Genomic DNA, 25,759 nt, shown 5'->3' with positions numbered 1-25,759 from the left:
GATCTTAAAATGTACTCACAGAAACTTGCTAATGTTCTAACAAGTAACGTAGTACAGAGAGTGGCATCAGAGTCCTTCCACTGTCCCTCACTCTCAGTCTGATTTTCTTTAAAAGACTAAAATTCTACGTAGTTGTGAATGGCATGCTAAGTACAGAAAAGCCACTAGCTTAGATAATGTTACAGATGGCCGCATCAAGTCATGCAATCCTTTTTAAAAATCAGAAGGCAGAGAAGAAACCTTGGAGATGTATATCATTTATGAAATTTAAAAGAAAATACTAACTTTGTATTACCTTGAGATAATTTCCTTAATGACCATTTCCTAAACAAAGATTTTAAACATTATCTCTGGATGCCCATAAGCAATCCATACATTTACAAAGAGCTGAATGTTAATGGTACACATAATTTCAATAATACAAAAATAATAGAAAAAGAACAGATTGAAAAATTAATATTCTAGCTTGGAAGAGGATGTTTCATGGAGATGTCGAGCTTTTCTTTATAGTAATGATTTCTTTTGCATGCAAATGAAATGGTTTCAGGCAAAGTGTGAAGTTGTCTTGATATTATATTATTGCAATGCCATTTGAATTAGTTTAGGCCCGACATTCTTTTTTCCTTTTACATTTTCTGGAGGCTGTGAATCTGCATTCACAGCATCTGGGGAATAACAGTATCTTCTAAGCATTCATTTTTTTGAAAAAAAGTTTTCTCCTTAATTAGGAATGTGTTCTAATTAAGGGGTAGATGTTTATATATGTTTAAAAGGAGGTTAAATTACCCAATGCTGTGTTAAATGCTTTAAGATTTGTTTTGTGAAGCCAGTCATAATAAACCTCCCCTAAAATATATAAAGTGTAATCTATTATATAGTGAAAATGTTATTTCAAGCGAGGTACAATGACCAAAAGCATTTGTGAAACAGGGTTTGTTTGTCTTTGCTCCAAGTCCTCTGTGGGAGGTTTTTAAATAGAATAGACAGAAACATCCACACCCTCTCATTTCCCACTTGAGCTCCTTCCAGTGTACCATGGGCCCATGAAGTAGAAATAATTGGATGCTCGGAGTTTGCCAAGTTGAATACTTTACAAACGGCTCTGCTCTCTTCCTATCCTCCATCTTGAAAGCCAAGTTTACATTATCTTGAGGTGTGCACAGTTGGGAAACATTTTGCTAATTTTTTAAATTATCACCATTTGAATTGGATAGTGAACTTCTAGATTCTACATTCTAGAACTGCACAAGCTTTACTAAGTTCTTCTTAGTCTTACTTATATAAGTGCAAGGATTCCGTGCCCTTTCATCCCCTTTACCTGTGTTCAATATACATGTACATGTACATGTATATGCATGTGTGTTACTGAATACTTAATGTTTTATAATTAAATGCTTATAATGTGTGTGTTAATAACTAGATTCATTCATATGTAATCTAGGTAATGGAATGAAAGATAATAGGAACTTCTCAATGTTTCTTTGACATTTATGATATGTTTCCCATGTTTAAACTGTGATAAAATAACTGTAATCATGAAATAGCCACCTGATTGCTGACAAATACTGGGAATATATTGATAGCACCTAGGTTAAATACCAGGAGGGGCTGAGTAATATAACAAACAGAAAAACACTTAGACTTTAGATGTAGAAAGATCTTTGTGATTTTTACAACAGCTTGGTCTACATAGCAAACTCTAGCATGCCAAAGGCCACATACTGAGAAATTTCATCCGAAAGTAATTAATTTAAAAATTAAATAGATAAAAGTATATACAAAACTTTGTAATTGGAAAAATGATTAATAGACTTTTAAAGCACTCCAACCTCAGATCCATAGGTTTAAAAGGATTCTATCCTTTTGCTAGTTTCTGCAGGTCGGTGAGTTTTGATATCAGCTTGAGTCTTAATCCAGTTTGGGAGTCCAGACATCTTTGACTCCTCCCATCTCTATTGTTGAGTGTATTTCTCTCTCTTCTGCTTTACTTGGATATCTTCAGACTTAGACATTTTTATCCCAATAATATAATCTTTTAATATGATTTAAATTATGGCACAGAGAAGACATGCCAATGTTGAGGTAAAGGAAAAAAAATTGTTAGAGACAAAAACAAGCAATATGACCTCCAATAATGTTTTTTGGCACCTTCTTTTATGAAACCATGATGATAGAATCATGTCTACCTTATGTTCTGTTGGAGAATTAGGAACTTCTGTAGCATTGGGAGCAATAGTGACAGGCATTGTGGCTAAGGCTTCGAGGAATGTAAACTCAGTGTTTACTTCCTTGTCATATTTATTTGGTTGTCTTGCCGGTGTGGTGAGTAGATAATAGGATACAGTAGCTGAATGCTTAATGTGCTTTAAAATTAAATGTTTATAATGTCTGGGTTTTATAACCACAGTCACTCGTATATATGTAATCTAGGTAATGGAATAAAATATGATGGAAATTCTATCAATGTTTATTTGACATTTATGGTATGTTTCATAGGGTTAAGCTGCAATAAAATAACTCTAATCATGAAATATTCACCTGATTGCTTTAAAATTCTCCTTTCTTCTCTGACTCCCTTTCAATTTTATATATATTCATAGATTTAAAAGATACATAAATTAGTCATATAACATAAAAATTCTGTCCTTAACCATGATATTATTTATATCAAAGCCAAACATACAAACCATTCTTTCTCATTTCGAGAAAGAAACAAACACCTACACAGATAGATATAAATATTGCCTATCAGAAGAAGAAGGTAGCTATCCTGAAACTATTAGAATTTTTCCTCAGACACTGAATCTTAGAAATACAAGAACATATTAAATTACATATAGGCTCAATATTAAAGTCGTTGTTGAAATATTTTGTGATACTATTGCAAAATGAAATTGGCATTTACATATTGAAAGTGAAAATTCAACAGTGTGAAGACTTGTCGAAAAACATTCAAACCCACCTAGGAAGATGAAAATTATGTTCTTCCTTAAGTACTTCTCTCTATTTTACATGTAGTCAAGTAATCTTGACCTATAATCAAAGGATGGAGACATGCTGTAAAACCTACATCTTACCAACTACAAACTGTTACTGTCAACCAATGTCAGCCTTACAGTCTGACCCAGATCATTTTCATTTGCTCAAAAAGAAAAATGTGTCATTTTTATAGAGCAGGTGGAATTCTAGGTCAGAATAAGCATAATTTGAGAGAGAGAAAAAAAATACTGTCTTAATGTAGCTCTCCTTGCCCTAGGCAATAACCCTTAGAGTGTCTCTAGGGGATATCAATCCTTCTTTCTCAGTGTTTCAAGGTCTCTTGTTCCAAATATGAACTATTGTAGTAAAGATTGAACAACATGTGATACAACGGGCACTGTCTTGTATTAACCACTTTCCTCATTTTGCTGTGACCTCTTACCTCACAAAAAGGAATTTAAGCAAGGAAGGATTTATTTCAGCTTGTAGTTTGGAAGTATCAGTCATATGGGGAGGAAAAGAACTGTAAAAAGAAATATGTAAGACAGAAAGGAAAATACTGGTGTACTTCTGGCCTTGCTTTTCATTTTAATTCAGTGTAGGTTTCCTGTCATAGGAGATGCTGTGGCCCACATTTAGGGAAGCTCTTTCCCCCCTCTGTTAATCCTTTCTGGAAACATGTACTACACATGCGCAAGGGTGTGTGTACCTGGAGTGTTTCCTAGTCCAATCAATGAGGGAGCTGAAGGTAACAATCACACTAAATGAGTTTGTCTTCCTTAAAGAAAGTATATTTTTTTTAATAAAAAATCATCAATCCTGGCAGAAATTAATATGAAGGTAAGCAAAAGTAATGCGATATGCAAGTTTTATATCTGAGCACATGAAAGAGTCAATGAACTCAGACCATACAGTAACACAGATAATTGTAGTTAGAGAAGGGTTAAAGTAGTAAAATACTAATAAATATAGTCAAGGTTTCCAAAAAAGCAATTAAATAAATGTTTGTCCATGTTATGTTCTCTACTATGAAGCAATATCTACTGAGGAGACGACTTATGGGTATCAGTATGTTTTTCATACAAACACTTATATTGTAACATAAAGAGAGGGTGGGGTGGAAATAAACGGAATAGAGAATCCCAAAACAGAAAGTGAGCAATCCTACTGACATGTCACCTTCTTGGTGTCCTTCCCTGTACAAAATTTAGCCCCTATATTTAACATGATGATTATAGCATCTGTATTACACAGTTGGACAACAATGCACTGCATATGAAGTGAAACTTTTGATTAGAAAACTTACAACTTGGGATTTTAAATGGAAAAATCTATAATCTACCCAAATTCTTTCTATTTAAAGTTGCTACTTAAGACCAAATAGGTATTTGAGTTATTCCCATAGAAGCAAATTATTTTCAATGCAGAAAGATAGTCACTTTTTAAAAATCCCAACTGCAGGTTCCCTCCCTCCTTTTCTTCCAGTCGCTCCCTCCCACCTCTTACCCCCACCCTCATACCCAATCACTCCTCCTCCATTTCTATTCAGAAAAGGGAAGGCCTCCCGTGGCTGTCAACCAGCTGTAGCATAGCAAATTACAGGGAGACTTAGACACCCCTTCTGGTATTAATGCTAGCAGAAGCAACCTGTAGGAGGAAAAGGTCCAAAAGGAAGGCAACAGAGTAAGAGACAGCCCCTCTCCTACTTTTAGGGGCCCCACATGAAGACCAATCTATATTCCTATTAGATATGTGCACGGGGCCTACCTAGGTCAGTCCCCTGCAGGCTCTCTGCTTGGAAGTTCAGTCTCTGTGAGGCCCTGTGAGTCCAGGCTAGTTGATATGAGGGTTTTCTTGTGGTGTCTTTCACTGACTCCTACAATCTTTCCTCACCCTCATTTACAAGAATCTCTAAGCTTCATCTAGTTTGCTTGTGGGTTCTGCATGTCTCCGATAGTTGGTAAGTGAACCCTCTCCGATGAGATTTGGGACTAGGCACCATTCTGTTATTAGTATAGCGAAATATCATGAAGAATCATTTCATTGACATTTTTTGGTCAGTCATAGTTGGTTCAATCCTAGGTCTCTGGGTTATCCAGCCTCTGGGTCTTAGCTCTCCAGGCAGTGTCAGGGGTGGGCTACCTCTCATGGCATGAACCTCAAGCTGGACCAGTTATGGGTTGGCCACTCCAACAATTTCTGTGCCACCTTTACTCCAGCACATCTTATAGACAAGACAAATTATACGTAGAAGGTTTGGTGGTTGGGTTTGTGTCCCAGTATCCCCACTGGAATTCTTGGCTGGTTACAGAAGGCCAATTTAAGCTCCATATTCTCCATTGCTAGGAGTCCTAGCTAGAGTTGATTTCTTAGATTCCTGAGAGTTTCCACACACTCGATTTATAGCCCATCCCAGAAATTCAGGAAGACAGTACAGTATTAATGGTCTTATTTCATTGGTTTATCTGTAGTTGGAAAGTTGTTCATGGTTCCTTATAATAACCAAGAGAATCTATTGGTTCTCAAATTCATTGTTTTTATTTGAATAAAATTTTTTACCATATTTAAAGTACTTACCTAAATAACAAACAGTTGAAGCTGTTCTTATTTTCAAAGTTATATTCTTTGACTAAGTTGGCAATTTTGAATACATTCTTAGGGTTTTGCTTTAATAAACTTGACAAGCAGGTTTTTGATCAACAGCACTAATTTACAGCAAAGTCAACCTAGGAAGCATAACTATCCCCATAAGAAGGCATGTTGCAACCTCTTTTACATATCTTTGTCTATATTATTGTAAGGTTTTCGGAAAGGACACAATTAGACCCAGTGGTAACTACGTTTCTGGATAAATGAAAGATATGTCCATTTAATTTCCATATTTGTGTATTAGAGGCAATAATGATTACAAATTGGTAGAGAGACTAGGGAGATGGCTCAATGGTTAAGAGTCCACACTACTCTTCCAGAGAACTTACAATTAGTTTCCAGCAACCATATGAGGCAGTAAACAACCACTTGTCATAACAACTCCAGGGCATCTGGCATTCCTATTCTTACCTCTGTGTGTACTGAAATTGTAGGACACATCCTACAATTATACAGTAAAAATACTTGATAAAGATAATACTGATACTCTGCCTTTATGATGACACACACACTCACACACACACACCCACACACACACACACACACTCACACACACACACACACTCACACACACACACACACACACACACACACACCACCCACACTCACACACACACACCTACACACACACACACACACACACACACACACACACACACACTCACACACACACACACACACACACACACACACACACACACTCACACACACTCACACACACTCACACACACACACACACACACTCACACACACACACACACACACACATACTGTGTGCAGAGAGGCACTTTGGAGAGTAGAGGGCATACGCATGAGTACTTTGACTAGTGTAACTTGTAGATACTCAACAAAATGGGGAAGGATATTTATTAGATGTATTTGATTTGATGCTGGCATAGCCACACCATATTCCTCAGTTCTCAGGCATGAAATTGATAGATCAGATAGTTTACAACTGTATAATTTTTATTAGTTCAAGGGATGTTCATGTGTATTTAAGTTGTTCCATAGCAACACCATACCCCATAGTTGGAGGCACATAACCTACTTTAAACTGTCCTACTGTCACAATTGTGAGGTCACAATGAGGTAAATAAAACTCCACAGATAGGAAAAGCTTCACACTGAGGAGTGGTTATACTCTTATGTTATATATGAGAATCTGAAAGTTTGAAACAGAATGTTCCTTTATAAGAAATATACCTGTAGGATTTATCAGGCTCTGTCCTGATAAATTTTTATCTCCTTACACATGCACCAGGAACCATCTTTTTACTTTTAATCTTTAATGCCCATAAATAAACAGTGAGGCAGTTCCAGTCTGATAGAACAAATTCTGAAGACTTGTTTCCCAATTAATTAGTTTAACTTCTAAATTATTTAGCTAAGCTTCTAAAAGTCGAAGTCCCTGTCATCAATTGCAAAATACAGCATCAGTGATTATAAAAGTATAATTTACTTGTTTCATCCTAATTTGGAATAAGGTTTACTCCAAAATGAGGAGTAAATATACCTATATCATAAATATATGTATATTATAAATTTCATTAACTTTTTATTTGTTGGTAAACTTGCTTTGTCTTTGAAATATTTCAGGGATTTATCATGATTTGCTTTGAAAGTTTTACCAATTAGTAAAAAAAAAGACACAAGTGTTTTCACTTTTGAAAGATAGTTATTTATTAATATTAAATCAAAGAGGTGTAACAAAAAATAAATATTTGAGTTTAATCATAGGTTATACTGACTTTGCTATATGCTTTAATGATTTGATGCCTTTAAAAAATAGATAAATGAGAAAACCCATATGGATGTTTATGTAGAATTTATGTATCTTCTTACATAGATAATATGAGAGAAATCCCATAATTCAGATATGGCATTGGACAATAATGTATATTTAAATCATAAGTAGCTTAATTTTGGGACATACTGTTTCCTATAAGGCAGTTGCACTTAAAATAATAAATATTCTTCATCATTTCTGAATTTTAAATAAAATCATTAAAATTAAAGTATGGACTTTTAAGTAAATTAACAAAATTCATTTGTGGCTCACAATTCTTCTGATAGTTTCACAAGTAGTATGGAGAACATGTATTTCATTATACCATTTCCAAATCACAACATAACTTGAACTATCAGTTGGTTACTTCTGTTTTCTCTGCCTTTGAACTTGTCACCTTTACTCTTTTATACACTTGAGAATGTCAATCACTTTTGAATGGCACCCAAAATCAAATCAATATTCGAAACAACCATCATTGATAAGGAGTTATAGCATAATTGCAGCTCTCTGTTTGACCCTATTGATCTCAATAGTGTCTTATCTGAGCTACTTAGAGATTCATTGAACACACATGAGGAAATCTCTCAAAGTCAGCTTGGTTTGTAATAGTAATATATCCAAGAGAGATCTGTAGGAATTTAAATGTGTTTCAGCCAGTTTTATCTTGTTTTGAAAGGACCTCATAAAGAGTGAAGATTAGTCATGGCTGATGGTACACAACTATAATCCCAGCCCTCGGGAAGCTAAGGCAGGGGACTCATAAGTTCCAAACCAGTTCCTAGGCTACACAGTGAGATCTTGTCTTCAAAACAAAAACAATATTGTTAAGTCATAACTCTTTGGTTAAACTAATGCCTCTGTTGCTCACGTACAAATCACTGGGAGCCATCCAGACTGACAGCAGTGAGGCATGTGTAAATAGGATTGGGTTAATGTTTGATTGTTTTCTCGAGACCATCCCCGTGAAATGTCCAACTAAACATTTCTGTGTGATTTTTTTTAGTGCAGAAATAGTAGTTCTTCATTTCTCAGAGTTTTGTTCCTCTACTATTCTTGCCAGATCGCTGGTGAGACAAGCAAACAGTGAGGAGACACATGTCAAGGAAAGGACTGTTGTGTGAAAATATTAACGAAAACATAATATAGAAAATCAGAAACTACATCGTACTGAGTCTAAAGGTTACATTTGGACCGCCAGGGCTTGACAGATACTCTATACTGCGATAAGATGAGAGGAAAGGCGTCTGTTTCTCTTCTATACAAAGCTACCCTCCTAAAATAATGCAACAAACAAGCAACTAAACCAAACAATGATTCCCACAGTCTTCAAATGCACAGTGACAAAGTGGAACATTTTATAATGAGTGGCCTTTTACCAGTATGTGAAGCAATCAGTAGAAAAATATGCTTTGGTTTGAAATTCCAACTTACTTCTCAAAATATATTTAACTGACCTGATAAAAGTATGTTGCTAAGCACGTGAAACCACATCACAATGATAAGTTTGTGTCTCTGCTGTAGTTCAATTTGCTCAGTAGAGACTTTTATATCTTTAGGAAATCCCATTTAGGAAAATCGAGTTGAATTATAGCTACGTTTCAGGATGGTTCACACTGTCGGGAAGCAACCTTTAGGATGGATGGCTTTTTAAGGTTTTTCCACAGTTTCATGTGACAGCAGAGCAGTCATAATCTTCTAAAGACATGACTTCCTGTGGAAGTAGTTACACAGCCTTTTGTCATGAGCGTTTTAGAATTTCAAGGCCTGATTCACGATCATCCACTCTCATTATTTCTTGCCTGTCTTTTAGTAAAAGTTTATTTTGCAAGTATAAAAAAAATTCTTTTATCGACTAGGTTCTTGTGAAGGTAGGGATATAAAATGTAAAGTGATTCATTACAGAGGACATGAACATGAGGGAAATCATTTTTTGTTTGGCATTTATGGTGGCTTCATTGTCAAATATTTATTAGAAATATCATGTTTCAGTCTGAGTTATTTGCTATGCCATATGAAATTGATGCACTTCAAAACTCAAACCACCTAAAGTCAACTTACTTAACATTAGGAACTGAACCTTTTACAAAAAGGAATATTTTTTATAAAATAATAATAAGCAATAAACTTAAATAAAATCTGTCTTTGCTAAAATACATTGCGAAAGCACTCAAGAGTGAAAATATCTAGACTCTTCCTAATCTCTTCTTGGCATCATTTATATGTTTTTGATGAAGTATTTACCATACAGAAAATTTATGAGCATGTGGTGCTTGGACATCCTTCGAATTATAATACACACACCCCTGTCAGCACCACTGCAGTAACATCTGACCCAGTGTCTTCCTCCTTCCAGTTTGGCTACTGGCCTATCAGAGCTTCAAAGAGCTTCGATAAGAAACAACTCATTACTGATACTCTTGTATTCCAGAGATGCATTAGTTTGTATCTCTCCCCAGCCCAGTAGGCATTTTCACTTTAGATAAGAGGTTCTCAAGTAGAATTGATGTAGATAGACCTTTGGCGGTATCTAGCGACGTTGTTGTGATTGAAAAAGAGATGTGCTGCTGATATCTAGGGGCAGAGACCAGGGATGCTTCTGAACAATGAAAACGAAGTAACCTCAAAAACACATCTGTAAACAGCCCGAAAGGTCAATTGTGCCACTGTTAAGGTAGCCTTCTTGAAGTAAAATCATACTCTGCAACAGATCATTAAAATGCATTTTCATTTACTTATGAAAGCGATTATAAATATTCCCATTCCACAGCTTTAGTGTGTGCCCTTCATTCCTTGTCCAGATTTCCAATTTGTTTTCACCAAATGGCATGCTACAGTTTCTCCCCTCCAAAGATTAATCATATGTGCATGGCTTATTATTAAAAAGCCAAACAAAACCTGCAGTTTACAATGGGAAAGGCTTTATTACAGCCCTGGTGGCTTTTTATTTGCTTTTCTTTGAAATGACTAGATTCATGAAGTGTGGAAATTGCCTCATGCAGCTGCTTTTTCCTCTTCCTCTGTCTCTCTCTCTTCATACTTTATTTTTATTTTTTTTATTCTGGTTGGCAGAACTCCACTGATTGCAGCCGGAGTCATTGGAGGGCTCTTCATCCTGGTCATCATGGCTCTGACATTTGCCGTTTATGTCAGAAGGAAGAGCATCAAAAAGAAACGCGCTTTGAGGAGATTCCTGGAGACAGAGGTAACGTTTCCACAAGTTTTTTTTTTTTTTTTCGAGCTGAGGATCGAACCAGGGCCTTGCGCTTGCTAGGCAAGCGCTCTACCACTGAGTTAAATTCCCAACCCCAACAAGTTTTTGTTGTTGTTGTTGTTGTTTTTGTTTTTATTATTATTAATTTGGAGGTTTTCTTTAAGTTTTACAGCCTAGACGATGCTCTGTTTGTGTGAAGGTTCCAATCCTGAGTAAAAGATATCTTAGTAGCTGTCGGGCCAGCATGTGCCTAAGGCGAGGCCAGCTCAATGACATATGTGAGAAATAAATAGAAATTCCTTGTTTGAAAGTGTGAGCTGTGTGGGTTTTAATTAACAACACTAAATTGGCAGCCAATTATTAATTACGCCTAAAATGAAAAAGCTGAGCATACAGGTTAAAGCTTAGAGCAGTAATAAGATGAGACTTTTAACACCATTTATGAGATGTACTTAATACTGTGTGTTACATATCGAGGTTATAAAAATTATCCATAAATTATCACCAATTCGTGTACACTGGCACTTGAGTTCTTTAGCATTTGAGGCGATAGTTCGCTTTGTACGGGGGACAGGGGAGAACTATCACAGAGGACAGTGCGGTAGAAGTGCGTTATTGAGTTCCATCCTGCCTCTTGGTTCTGATAGCCCCACCTGAGTCTGCCCGAACAATGCAGAGCAATTCTGGGTGTCCCTCAGGGTGTACTTTCTCTCTGGTTGTCAAAATGACAATCTGACTATCTCTTAAGATGATTGTAGTGGGACTACTCAGTCTTTCATACATGCAGCACACTGGGGATGGGTTATATCTCCATTCTTGTGCCTTCAGAAGATTCCGAAGAGACTACGATTGCACGTTGCATGCCAAGATATATACCTAAATATGTTCCAGACACAAACATACATATCTCTTGCCCAAAGGGCTGAAACCTCCTCACCAGTTATACACTTTTGGTTCATTTAAGCTTCATCACAGGCCTGGGGAGATAGCTCAGTCAGTAAAGGGCTTGCTTCATAAGCATGAGGTCTTGAATTCAATCCATAGACTCCACATAAAAACGTTACCATGGGGATGGCATGGGCTTATACTCCCAAAATAGGAACAGGTAGATCCCTTGGGCTTACTTACAGGACAGTTTCTTTACTTGACAGATGCAAAGCCTATAACAGACATAGTATGTCCCCAAAAGGTAGAGAGTGCCTGAAGTTTGAAACCATAGATTGTCTTCTGGACTACTGAGCACATACACATATGCATGTGCATATAAACACACATGCACACATACATGTTATAAATCACACATAGCATTTTAAAAATCTGCCACCAAGTCCTGTACAGTGGCATGGAAGGACAGCCTCTGCTGAGGGCTTTTCTTTTTTTAATTGTTGCTGCTGCCGATTTTTAAAATGTAAAATTCAATGACCCTTTCTGAGATTGTCTTACTTGACCTAACAAAATTCTTAATGTTCTAATGTATATTTTTATAATATTTAGTGAGAAAATGGTAAAATGGTAGATTTCTTGTCATAGTGTTAGGGAATAGACTGGTTCTGTTGATAATTTTTATCACGCTTTTCCTAAAATCCTTGCTACCTCTGTACCCACTAATCTCGGGCCCACTCTATTGGTTTAATGGGTCATGATGTTCACAGAAGCATGATGGTAATGACCAGAGAGGAGGGCCACAGCACAGTTAGCCTTGTAAACAGATGTCTTGTAATACCATTGTGATTCTAGACAATTTGAGTAGGAGAAATCTTCAATGATTTCCTCATGCAGAGTATAAAGCAAATTATATTTTCATTCCATGGTTTGTTTATATTTTAATTCCTTTTTTTTCAAAAGAATTGAATTTTTCAAAGCTTGATAGTTCTCTTTTTTTGAGCATGAATTATAACATAGAATGTTTTCCAGGATATGGGCTTTGGGTGCTCCAAACCCTCTGCAGTACAGCAACTTTCTTCATCCAAGAGTGATGCCTTCTAAAATCAGGAGATGTCTAAAGCTGTAGATGATACTGAAGTTTGTGTAGTGTTTATTTCTATACATGCATAACCGTGATAACGTTTAGTTTCTCTGTCACATATCATGAGTTAATTAGACTTACTATTGATACAGATAAATCAATTGCTTCAATGAAAATTATTTTAAACTTACGACATCTTTCTGAAATTTTATATTTTTTATTTTCCAATTACATCCCAAAATACAGTTAGCTGAAATGTCAAAAGGGAAAACTATGATTGAGGTGTGACTAATTTAAACACTGTCTCATCTGTACCAATGATTACTCTAAAAATGCTAAATGGCATAGTAACAATTACATTGGGTGCTGTAGAGAAGGCTCACCGTTAAGAACACTGGTTCCTCTTCCAGAGTGGCGGACATGTAAAATTAAACTGAAACATATAAACCATTGCTTTTAATTTCATTGTAGTTTCATTCTATTGACTTATCTTAATATATAGCTATTAAGAAGTCAGAACTAGGAAACCTTTCACCCCATTTGCTTTTGCATCCTTTGTGTCCCAAAGCATATTACAGTCTAAAACCAAACTCTCTACTCAAGTAACTACTTAAAAATGAATTCACAATTCACTGTCATGAATAGATAACACCTATTAGTCTAAAAAAAAAAAAAAAAGAAAGAAAGAAAGGAAGGAAGGAAGGAAGGAAGAAAGAAAGAAAGAAAGAAAAAAGAAAGAAAAGCAGAATTTTTTAGAATTTTAGGCTCCTCAGGTAGGGAATTGAGACTTGACAGGAACCTCATGCCTCTCATGTGTTCATTGCCCAGAGGATTAGCATCACACTAACTATGATCCCCTTCTAACGGGATCATGTTTGCTTCCAATCACTGTAAGTGCTACTAAGGGACTATTTCTGGTTTTGTTACAGTGTGTCTTCCTTTACTTTGTTTATGCACTTAGCATCGTATCTTCTAGTCAGCATGCCTCTGGGTGATAGAATAGATGCAACGTTTGAGTTCACCCAGATCAAGAACAAGTGGAGAGACAGATGGGACTATGGCTGATATTACAACAGTAGTGTTTGTCAAAGACATGTGTGCCAGCATACTCTTCTAAAAGCATTAGAAAAGAACCAGAAAGCCCATAAGAACAATACCAGCCAACCAGAGCTCCCAGGGACTAAACCACCACCCAAAGAGTACACATGGCAGAGGATGGCCTTGTTGGGCACCAATGAGAGGAGAAGCCCTTGGTCCTGCCAAGACTCAAACCCCCAGTGTAGGGGAACGTCAGGGCAGGGAGGCTGGAAGGGGTGGGCGGTTGGGGGAACAACCTCATAGAAGCAGGGAGAAAAGGTATGGGATAGGGGGTTTATGGATAGGAAACCTGGAACCAGAATAACATTTGAAATGTAAATTTTAAAAAATCCAATAAAAAAAAATAAAACGAAAGCAAAGAACCAGAGGGCAAGAAGCAGAACTGAGTATGAATGACAGATACACAACTTAACTTTGTGCTTTCGCTTTGCAGCTAGTTGAGCCCTTAACCCCTAGCGGCACAGCACCCAATCAAGCTCAACTTCGAATTTTGAAGGAAACAGAGCTAAAGAGGGTAAAAGTCCTTGGCTCGGGAGCATTTGGAACCGTTTATAAAGTAAGTAAAACACAGTACATGCCATCAAATATTTACGTTGTGTCTCGGGTTTTTAAAAAATAATAGCCGAAGTAATGACTTTAACTAATCTAATTTCTTTTTAATTAAATTATTTTATCTATTTACATTCCAAATGATGTTCCCCTTTCTTGTCCCCCTTCCTGAGTTCTCTACCCTCTTCCCCTTTGCTTCTGACAGGGTGCTCCCCCACCCAACCATCCAGCCCCACCTCACCCCTGCCAGTGTCCTCCTTCCCTGGTGGATCAAGTTTCTACCAGACTAGAGTCATCCTCTCCCACTGAGGCCAGACAAGGCAGTCTTCTGCTACATAATTCCTTTTTAATATCAAATCTTGGTGGTGTTGAGAAGTGGCTGCACATGTCGAGGTCATTGATTTGTATTGAATAAGCTTGGGTAAGCGCAGTCTCTAGAGAAAGACAGCTGTAGGTACTCACACCAGTCGAGTCCTTTCAATGCCCTTTGAGCCTCTCAACAGTTTCTTCCCTTTTAGCAAATTTCCATTTTTTCTCCAAATCCTCAACCTCTTCCCCCTAGTTCTTGCTTCTTGTGCTTTCAGAACTTCCTGGGTAACCTCCCACAATCCTTGTTCTTCTTTCTCCTTTTTAATTCTAATCTCTGTTAGTACCTTACTCATTGAACACTCAAAATCCATATGAGTACGCAATATATTATTAAAATGAGATTATTACATTTTTTTCTAACTGGTTACATATGTGGGTTAGTGGTTAAAATTGGTTGTTTTAATGCCCTTGTAATTATGTTAAAAAAAATTAACTACAGTACAATTTGTTTTTGCAGCTTACTGTATACATTCTAAATGATATGTTTTTTCATTGATTTTTCCAAAATGTGATAAGTAGATAGAAAGTTAAGAATTTTACATTTTAAAATGCTCAATGGTTTCCTTGCTTAATAAAATGATTTACGTTGGTGTGGTGGTATATACATGTGTTGTGCCAGGAAGCATTCATGCACCCAAAGACCAACAAGGAGCTGACTCTGATGTAATCACATTAGGGTCTCTTTATTACAAACTTGAGTTTGGGCCTACTCACAGCCAATCCACAGGACTGTTTGCTGAAGCAGCTCTGATTTCTCATTGGGACAGGGTTTTGTTGTTTTTTTTTTTAAGGAAAATGGGAGGAAGTGAGTGGGTTTCCAGCCTGGCAGGCATCTAACTGAATGTCCGTTATAAGGTGCTCTGAAGTGAGACCTTGCACAATCCTGAATGGTCTGGAAGTACATCTGAAACAACCAGACTAATCTTTGATTGACTGTTGCTAAGAAATAGGGAGTGACTCTGGCCTAGGACAAGCCAAGGGGTCCTTCCTGGTACTTGGGTGCTACTTGGGTTCAATCGTGGGTCACGTACTCTGGCCTTTTCTTTCTTTCTTTTTTCTTTCTATCAATCTTTCTTTCTTTTCTCTCTCTTCCTCTCTTCCTCTCTTTCTTTCTTTCTTTCTTTCTTTCTTTCTTTCTTTCTTTCTTCCTTTCTTTCTTTCTTTCTTTCTTTCTTTCTTTCTTTCAAGAAGGAGGCCAATTTCATGATGGAGTAGGTTTGGCCTCATACCTTAACCCCAAACTTTCGAGCTTGAACCAGGGGAATTATTGAACTAAAAGTATGAGACCAGACTGGACAATTCAGCAAAACAGTGTTTCAAAAGCATCAAATAGCATAAAATAATGACGTATTTATTACAAAAATATTAAGTGCCGGTCATATTGCAGACCTAAGTTTTTCTTTCCTGGGCATTTGCAAATCTTTATAATTTTTTTTCTTTTTTTACAAAAACCTTTGGAGATCAAATTGTGTTCGTTTTCCTATCATTTTGTTGTGCATATTTTGTTCAGTTAAATCATTAACTGAGTGCCCAATTTGCACAGATTCTAGTCTAGCTGGTTTTGTCTTTCTGATCTTCAAATATTTTGCAAGTTCAAAAGACAGAATAATCCTTTATCTACATTTAAATTACGCTGCACAAAAAGAAGAGAGACACAATGGTGTAGTTTTATACTTAAAAATCGAATCTAAATTTTGTTTAATTATTTCAACTTTAACGGATTCTATAAAATTATTTGGAATAATGCATAAATAATCCTAAATTTTATCTTAAATAAAGATGTTGGAAATAACTAATTGAATCACTACTATCTTATATCCTATCTCTCAGAAACATTTCTTTACCTTATCTACTGCTTCCTTCATTTACATAAAGGTTTTCGCCTCCCACTGGCCCCATGATTCATCTGATAATCACTTGACTTCTCATATACATTAATATGAATGAGGCTTTCTGAACTAACTGTAGAAAAGTCAACAGAAAGCTTTAAGAAATTCTTTCCATGTGTTTCATGTTTGCAATCACTTCTGCCTGTCATAGTGACAAAACTGAATTATGTGAACTAATGCGTGCTTATAGAAAAATTATTAGAAGTTTTGTCAGTTTATTTGAATTGTATGTCTTGTATGTCTGAAATATGCATTGCCAGCCCTATGTTTTAATAAATGTGTCATACATTGTTTAAGGCACACTGCCTTAAACTCTGTAAAGCTTTTGGTGGCCACACAAATGCCAGTGGCTTGGGCACATACTTGGTTAAATTTTTCTTCAAATTGAAGCTATGTGATGCTTCAACAACAACAAGAAAAAATATTAGGACCAATGCATGTACAAATATAGTTAAATTTTACATATTTAGATCTATTAAGTAATGGTAAAAGCTTTTCCACAGGTGGTGCAAATTAATTCAGATGGAATTTATATTCTCATTATAAAACTACACTTTAGGAATATTTTAATATTGATGCCATTGCTTTATAAAGTAACTCCCTGTGTGGTTATTTTATTGAATAATGGTAAGCATGCTCTGTGACCTAGATACCAACTCTGAGAAAATATAGCCTGGGGTTTGGGGTTCTTAGTTGTTTTCTGTTTTCCTCATCACCTACTTCTTCTTGAATTTCCTTTTAAAAAACTGTACCACAAAAAAACTTGCATCACTGCCCTGTATTTGTGCACATACATTTCCATATTGACTCTGCTTGAGTCTAGCATGAGCATGAATCTCACCCTGAAGTGTTAAAGCTCTTTTCTTAACTGTTGTTTCTGGTCAACAGTTCTCAGACCTATTTCTCTTCTCTTGCCCTAACTTTGGAATACAAACACATTTATTTATGCTATGTCTCTCCAACACTGTGACCAGCTGATAAGGAAGGTAGAGCTGTAGCCTACAGCTGCATCCCATGTCTTTCAAAGTTAAACTTTGAAAGTTAATCATGAGATTCCTGACTGTCACGTCCTCATTTGAGTTTCTATACTATTTTTTAATAGATACTGTTTTAAACTATCATCGATAATTCTCTCATTCTTATCTATTCCATAAAATAATTATTGTCCTCATTTAAATGTTGTTTAAGTTTTCCCAGAAATGCTAATATTTATTTTGTACCTTAAGGTCTACATTTTAATGTTGTCCTACTCCATAAATTCTGCAGTTATGTTGATGATAAGACAGATATTTTAAATGAACCCAGAGACAATCATTAATATACAGAATTTATTAAAAAGATAAATTACTATGGATTCAATATGCCCTAGAACTTTTTCTTGAATATTATTTCATATATTATATATATATATATATATATATATGCAAAGAATGGACAGGACTATACAAAGGTTTGATGGGAGGAATATTGAGGGAGAAACGTACTTACATGATAATCTGTAAATGAAGTAAATTAAATTTAAAGTTTGATCAGTCAAATCAAATTATATTCTGTTATTAATATTATACAATCTCAATATAGAATTAATGTGGTTTTTTTCCCTGAAAGGGTATCTGGGTGCCTGAAGGTGAAACTGTGAAAATCCCTGTGGCTATTAAGATCCTCAATGAGACAACTGGCCCCAAAGCCAATGTGGAGTTCATGGATGTAAGTATACAAGGACACAGTCATATTTTTCCTTTATAATTAAACAGAATGCTTGAAAATAAAATAAGGAAAGTACAATCATCTTTCAAAATTTCTAAAGTGTAAATGTCACAACCTCATACTTAAAATCTTAGGATCCCTTTACTTTACCATGTACAGAACATCCCTGGTTTGAAGTTTGTACCATGATTATACTCTAGGATATCTTTGGCAATATAAATGTATTTATAATCCTCATGTTGAATTTCCTTCTGTGATTCAAGAATGTGATATTTTGGTTTTTATATTTGGATTATAATCAGAAATGCATTTACTAAATGCAGTTACAACAGTGTCAAAAATACTTGATGGTGTCAATAGTAAGTCTTTCTTATTTAGATAGTACTTATAAAATACTAAGACTGTTCCTATGTATTATTGGAAAAGTCTGCAATAGGTTCAAGCAGTGTTCTAAATAGATTACAACCCATATCACTGGGTTGAAAGAACAAACCAAGTTAACCCAAGATTACCTAAGTTTTGCAAAGTGGAGAGAGGATGCAGAACCAGCCAATTTGACCAGAAATATTTTCTTAAGGAGCAAAGATTTTTGAGGATTTACCTGTCTTGTCTTCATTGTGGCAATACTTCAGCCCTTCCCTTTTTGATAGAAAGGCAAGCATGGGTAATTAGGACAAAACCCTAGGTAAATTAGTCTGCCTGTACTCCAAGCAAATGTTACACAAATGAGATCCAAAGAAAGTTTGATTTTAGGAGCACACCCCACTCTCAGAACCACAAATGTGATAGCCACAAGAATTACATTTTGTGAGTCATGAGGTTGCTTTAAAAAATTAATTAGGATGTTTTATTTTTTGTAGTGTTATAATTTATTGAGATAAAGACTCAAAATTACTGACGATCTGTCAGTCATACCTGTATTTCAACAGAAACCTCCCCATTCATACTTAAGTTCTCAAGTGAAATTTACAGTCTTTAATTCAGATTCACCCAAGAGGACTATGGTAAAAGCTTCAACTTAGAATAATAATAATAACAAAATCTGCTAAGTAATGAAAGCACTCGATGGAGTCACTCAGAAAGTGAAGATTCCCCCAGAGAAACGTGGTAGACTGAGCTGTTCAGATTTTAGAAGGTAAGGTGGAAAAAAAAACTTTATGAGTACCCTGCTGTTATTTTTCACATTGATATCTTACTAAGGATTCTGAAATAGACCTGTATACATTCTTTTAACGTAATGTCTTCAATAATAAGAATGGTTTTGATTTCAAAGTGGCCTTTACATAAAGACGACACGAGCACGTGCACTTTGCCTTTTGTCCAGACAGATTGCTATGCACCCTTAGCCGCTCTATCTTGAAAGCTCCTTCGGAGTTGTACAGAAGCTCAGTAGATGACCTTGAAAATTTTGAGAATAATGCTGTCTTTCATGAGGCGATTTTACTACTGCGCGTTCCCCAGTAGGACCGAGAAGGGTACAAGCAAGCAGCTCTAAAGAATGGTCTCAGTGCATATCGGTTGCTAAAGAATTAAAATACCACCCTTCTTGCCTCACTGGCAACACTTTATAATAAATATTACTTATCCCGTAACTAAATGCTTTTTTCAGCAGGTCTCTGAAGGTTACTACACTCCCTGCAGCTAAATGCCTGGCTTGTGTGTTACTATTCAGAACTGAAGACTTTGCCTTCTACTCTAATCATTCAGTTTAACCTAGATCACAGCTATAAACTGAGGAAGGAAATTGAAAATTTCAAATTAAGTAGAAATTACCAAAATAATATTCTGGTAAATAAAAAGTGGAGGTTCGTATATAAAACTGATAGAAGATCAAGCTTGGCCACCTTGGGCTACAACCAAAGCTGTAATTCAGAAGAATGCTAATAATCTCTGCTGGAGGCTTGTACAGTCATATTTCCATGGAAACAGTCTGGCAAAAGAGGGTTAAGAGGCTACAAAATAATCACGTAAAAAAGAAGCTCTAAAATCCTCATCATGATTTCGAATGATTATTTGAAAGCTCCTAACCCCATTCATCCACTCCCCTCCCCCTTGATCTGAATCCTATTCCCATGGAAACGGCAGTAGGATGGTAGCTTCAAGTCTTAGCTTTCTGTTGAATTTTAGATGAGTCTCTGATTGAGCCTGAAAGGAGTCATTTTCCTAGATGGATGATGGATTTGGTAACTAACAGACTCAAAAAAAATCTGTTCTTTTTAAGCTAAGAAATTAAGAATTTCTTTTTCTGATATGTCTTTTCTACTTTTGGATAGATGGTAGCGATTTAACAGCTTGCATTCTTGCTACTGGCAGAGTTTTGATAAGTGGAAAGTAGAAATATTTTCTACTATCCTGGTGACTTGTTTTAAAATATTGAAAGGATAACATCACAGTAATTAAAGCCTTTTTAAAGGGCAACATTGATGGTGAATGCAGTATTTGAGTAAGTAGGCACGATTTCCATGTAAATGTATGGCGATATTCTGTGCCTCCCTTTGTAGATTATCCACAATGTTCACAGAGCACTTTAAGTATTAAGTAACAGCTCAAACGGAAAGGGAAGGTTCGTGTCAGCAAAACTGGACTAGTTGAGTCAAAGGACAGAGCTGAATTTACAAGTCATTCCGTAATAGCAAAAGTATTAAGTTTGATGTGTCTTACAGTAATTTCTTCCAGAAGCAGAACCTGCTCACGAAATAACTAAGTAGAAGTTATTGATGCTTGAGTTAGGTGACTCATGAGTAGGATGGTATGGAAATAAGACAGCATAACTGCTACCTACCACAACGATAACTGTGGGCTTTTTTCTTATAGAGAAGCCCGACAATCTGTACTCATTGTCCAATTCAAGAATTAAGACAGTTACCCCTACTATTGTCCTAAATTTCATTGGTTGATGGTTGCTGGGAAAGTGAGAAAACTAGAGCCAGTATTTTATTTACTATATCACTGGATTATGGTTTAGGAGAGAGGGATTTTTATATCTTCATGACTTTACTTGTTGAGGATGGGAGAAAATGGCTTGAATGGCAAGGGAAAGCCTAGGCAGAAACAAGGTGCCTGGGCACCAGTTTTAACGTCAGAGTAAAGTATTCCAGGAGAGCTTTCGAAAAATCAGGATCCTCTGGAGGCATCCATGAAACTGTTTTGCACACTAATGCCTATGTGTTTTTCTGTGTGTATATGTATGTATATATGTATGTATGTATGTATGTATCTATCTATCTATCTATCTTATCTATCTATCTATCTATCTATCTATCCACACACACATACACACACACACACACACACACACACTCAGAGAGAGAGACAGAGAGACAGAGAGACAGAGAGAGAGGTATGTGTGTGTGTTTTAAACAGTAAAAGCTAAAGCTTACAAAGACAATGAAAACTATGTACACCCAGTAAGCATCAGACTCCTTTCCACATAGGCTCTTTATCTCTATAGTACAATAACCCACTTTATATAATGATGATACACACATACAAATATATTTATATGCGTTTTACTGGTTACTATAACAAATAACCAAAAAATACTGCAGCTAAATAATCGAAAGTCATCACTAACAGCTAATGCCTCTATTGATATCCAAGGACAAAGGAAAAGATTGTACTATTCTTTTTAAATTTTTACCACAAGAAATAAGTAAATCAGGGGCAGACCATATTATATCAAATGTTTTGCTAAAAGCAATGGAAGAAGAATTTGGTCACAGGGCTGCTACTTAGCTCTTCGGAACATGTCTAATGGATTCATAATGACAATAATAACATGCTCCTAGTGAATGGCCAGCGCATTCTTCATTCCATAAAGGAAGATCACATTGAATGACATTAAGAAAATTACTCTAAAGGTCTGTCTTCATGTGGAGGATGCCTGCATTCATAGAGGCTCCTAATTCTTGTTTCAAGTAGCACGGTTTTCTTAGAAAATGCAAGATTTTAAGAGGTTTATTTGTTTTCTGTATTTAAAAATAATCATCAAATTGTATAGAAGATATACCCAAGAAAAGATGTTATTTGTTAAGAGTCCTGGAAAATGATATGGGCTTTTGCTTTTTCTCAATGTCCTCTATTCTACTTTCCCAGGACATTTACACTGATTACCTGTTGAGATTGTTTTAAACTGTTTTAACTAAATTATTTGTTTTCTTAAAAAATAAGCTTGGAAGGGAAGAAATATGTAATTACACTAAATTCTAGGGATGGGATTCCAATACTGGTTCAGAGCACACGTGAATCTGCTCGGCTACTGGTCCAGATATCTCATGCTACGTTTGCAATACAGTTCATGGTCAGGTGATTCAGGAAAAGGGTTTCATGTGACCTGTCAGCATTTCGTAAGTTGCATCGTTTGTGGGGAGAAAATGATTTTCTTTCTGCCATGCCACAAGGACTTTTGTTTATCTTACCTAACTGTCATTTTGCTATTTGCCTGAAATCATGCTCACGTGATTTTTGCTTATTCTTTCCAAGTAAATTTTTCCAGCTTTAATGGATGTCATTAGGTGAGTGGGGTAAGAAACATACAATCTACTCAGATTATAGCAGCCTTGTAAAATGACGTGGGAAAGTTTTGTTCTGGATTTTCCCACTGCAGAGTTTCATTTGTGTGACTGCACACACTGCCTCTATGCCTCTCTGTTTCCCAAGTGCTGAGATTAAAGTTGTGTGTAACCAGGTGCAGGCCAAGCATCTTATTCTCAGCTACTGGACTGCAAGGTGTTGGGAGCCCACAGTTGTGTTTGCTGATGTCAATCCTTACAAAAGCAAACGCAAAACAGAAGCATGGCTAAAAACACCACTATTGTAAATTGTCTAAATATTTTTCTATCTTATAAAAACTCTGAGTATTCTTTCACTAAGTCTGGTATGTTCTAGCAGAATTGGCTTTAAATAATATTTTCTTAATTCATGTCATAAGCTTGGCATACTATATTTGGATCATTCACTTGGATGTCATACTATTACTTCCCAATCTATTCTACTAATCAATTTAATTGTACTTTTTAATCCAGAGCATAAAACAAATCCTGAAAAAAATGTTCTTCGACTTGATTCTTTGGAAAGGAATCATGTAGTCTGAAGAATTTTTTTTGGTGAACTAGCAGATGAAGAGCTTTCCCCCATGTGTCTAGGAGGGAGGTAACCTACCCTTGTTCCACTAGAGGACCCAGCAATGGGATCCTTTAAAAGACATATGTGAATGCTTTCCTTACTTATTTCTATAGGTTAACTTAAAACCTTACTCCTCATTACTAGAATCATTTCTAGTAACTTTGCATAATTTTCTTCTCCCGTTAAAATCTTTGTTTCCTTCCTGTCCATGTCCTTCTGTTCTGACAGCAATAAACATGCAAAGATGGGTTCTGTTATAAAAAGAAAGAAAGAAAAAAGATGAAGGTGTTGCAGATGTTGACAAAAATAAATTAGAAAAATATAATTTATTATAGTCCCTATAAATCATTGCCAGTAACAGTGAACTGAATTCAGGAGCTCTCAAATCCTGAGCTTTATAGATTGCCTTGAGGGGTACTGAAGGGTTTGAAAACAGATAAGGTACTTGAGAAGCTTTACATTCCAACTGGCTTAATTTATCTCTTGAATCACACAAAAGGGACTCCCCCAATGCCAAGCAGGTTGTTCTTTGTAAATCTTAACATGAAGCTTTATAAGCTTTTTGTCCTCAAAAACATTTCCTGAATGTGTGTAAATGAGAGGAGATTGCTTTAGAGCTTATAGTCTACTATATCAGAATTTAAATTTCTTAACTACAAATCAGTGGTCTATTGGGTGTGTAATTCTCCAGTTCTCCAAACTCTATAACTTGGCGAATTTCTTATCTGATTAAGAGCCCTGTTACTGTGATATAGAGAAGAGAATTACGCTTATCATGTGCTGTTTCTGATTCCAATCTGAGCAGTATTTCAAAATTATGAAGACTTAGGGGGAAAAAAAGCCATTCAGTTTGACTGTAACACTAGGGGACACTATTTGTAATAATTATTATATGCTAAAAACTAGCAACTATGTAGACTGAGGAAATAGCTCGTTGGTAAAAGGCTTGTCTTGCACAATGAAGGTCTGAGCTTGGTTCCCAGATCATATACCAAGCCAGTTAGGTAGCACACTTGTAATAGAGCAATGGTGGGGAAAGGGGAGACAGGCAGTTGCCTTGGGTTTGCTGGACAGTCAGCCTGATCCATTTTCAGCTCCAGACAAATGAGAGAGACTCTGCCTTTAAAACATGGTGTAGGACAGCTGAAGAAAATCCCTGAAGTTAACACTGGCATCCAAATTCAGGTACACACACACATAGACACATAGACACACACACACACACACACAAAGAGTGCATGGGGGAAGAACATTTCCTCATGGGCCAAAAAACCTCAGGGAAAAAACTTCTGACATATCAAGCCTTGTTCATGATCTGTTTACAGATTCAAAAAAACATGAAATGTTAGAAGGAGCCATTTTCAAAAGTTTTTGTTATGCATTATATACCTAATGTTCATAGGGAAGCAATTAAGTCCTAGAATAAATAATTACAATGCTGTGATACATTCAATGGTTTCTTAGTTAGGGTCGTATTGCTGTGAACAGACACCATGACCAATGCAAGTTTTATGAAGGACAACATTTAATTGGGGCTGGCTTCCAGGTTCAGAGGTTCAGTCCATTATCATCAAGGGGGGAGCGATGCAGCATTGCAGCATCCAGGCAGGCATGGTGCAGGAGGAGCTGAGTTCTACATCTCCTGTAGGAAGCCAGGAACAGCCTTAACATCCACAGGCAGCTAGGAGGACAGTCTCCAAGCCCACCCCACAGTGACACACTTCCTCCAACAAGGCCACACCTTCTAATAGTGCCACTTCCTGGGCCAAGCATATGCAAACCATCACAAAATGAAATGCACACACACACACACACACACACACACACACACACAAACAAACAATGTATATACAGTATACAATAGATACATGTATTGTAATATAAACCAATACATACATACATACATACATACATACATACATACATACATACATGCATAAATACCTAAAACACAGGGTGAAGGTTCTGTGCAGGCATCTAGTTCAATGAGCTGGATGTTGTCAGTTGAGCTTCTCTACCACTGGCAGATGGGATCCTCTGCTAATTTTCAGAGAAGGACCATTTGTTCTAACACTATCCAGGGTTTTTAGGGATCTCCATGGGTCCCCACATTTTAACTGTAAGAGGTAATCTTTATAACTAAGCTTTACAGAGAGGTAAATGTTCTTTCCAAAGGCCAGTTGATGGCTTTGTGTGTCCCTTGCTTCTTGTTTGTTATTACTTCATTCTGTGTCACTCTTCCACACAAATGAAAAAAAAAATAAATAAATAAAATCAATGTGTGTCCACTCTCAAAAAGTCTATCAGGCTCAGAAGGTGTACTGAACATTTCAATTTTATCATAAAAACTGTTCATTTCATAGTTCCATACTTCTTTTAGGTGTTAAAATAATAACTTAGCCTATATACAGTATATAGATTGATCTTCT

General features: G+C 36.3%; 1 protein-coding gene across 1 annotated transcript in view; it reads left to right on the top strand.

The window, feature by feature from the left end:
- Erbb4 (erb-b2 receptor tyrosine kinase 4) overlaps positions 1-25,759 on the top strand; it is a 259,221-nt gene that overhangs the window by 50,152 nt on the left and 183,310 nt on the right. Inside the window, exons 7-9 of the mRNA XM_032899750.1 lie at positions 10,487-10,619; positions 14,126-14,248; positions 18,108-18,206. Coding sequence (XP_032755641.1) covers positions 10,487-10,619; positions 14,126-14,248; positions 18,108-18,206 — 355 coding nt within the window. The remainder of the gene's footprint in view (positions 1-10,486; positions 10,620-14,125; positions 14,249-18,107; positions 18,207-25,759) is intronic.

This window comes from Rattus rattus, chromosome 4 (genome assembly GCF_011064425.1).
Source record: "Rattus rattus isolate New Zealand chromosome 4, Rrattus_CSIRO_v1, whole genome shotgun sequence".
In the NCBI taxonomy this organism is placed as follows: Eukaryota; Metazoa; Chordata; class Mammalia; order Rodentia; family Muridae; genus Rattus; species Rattus rattus.
The sequence above is the reverse complement of the archived record's forward strand: the minus strand, read 5'-3'. Positions and strand labels throughout refer to the sequence as shown.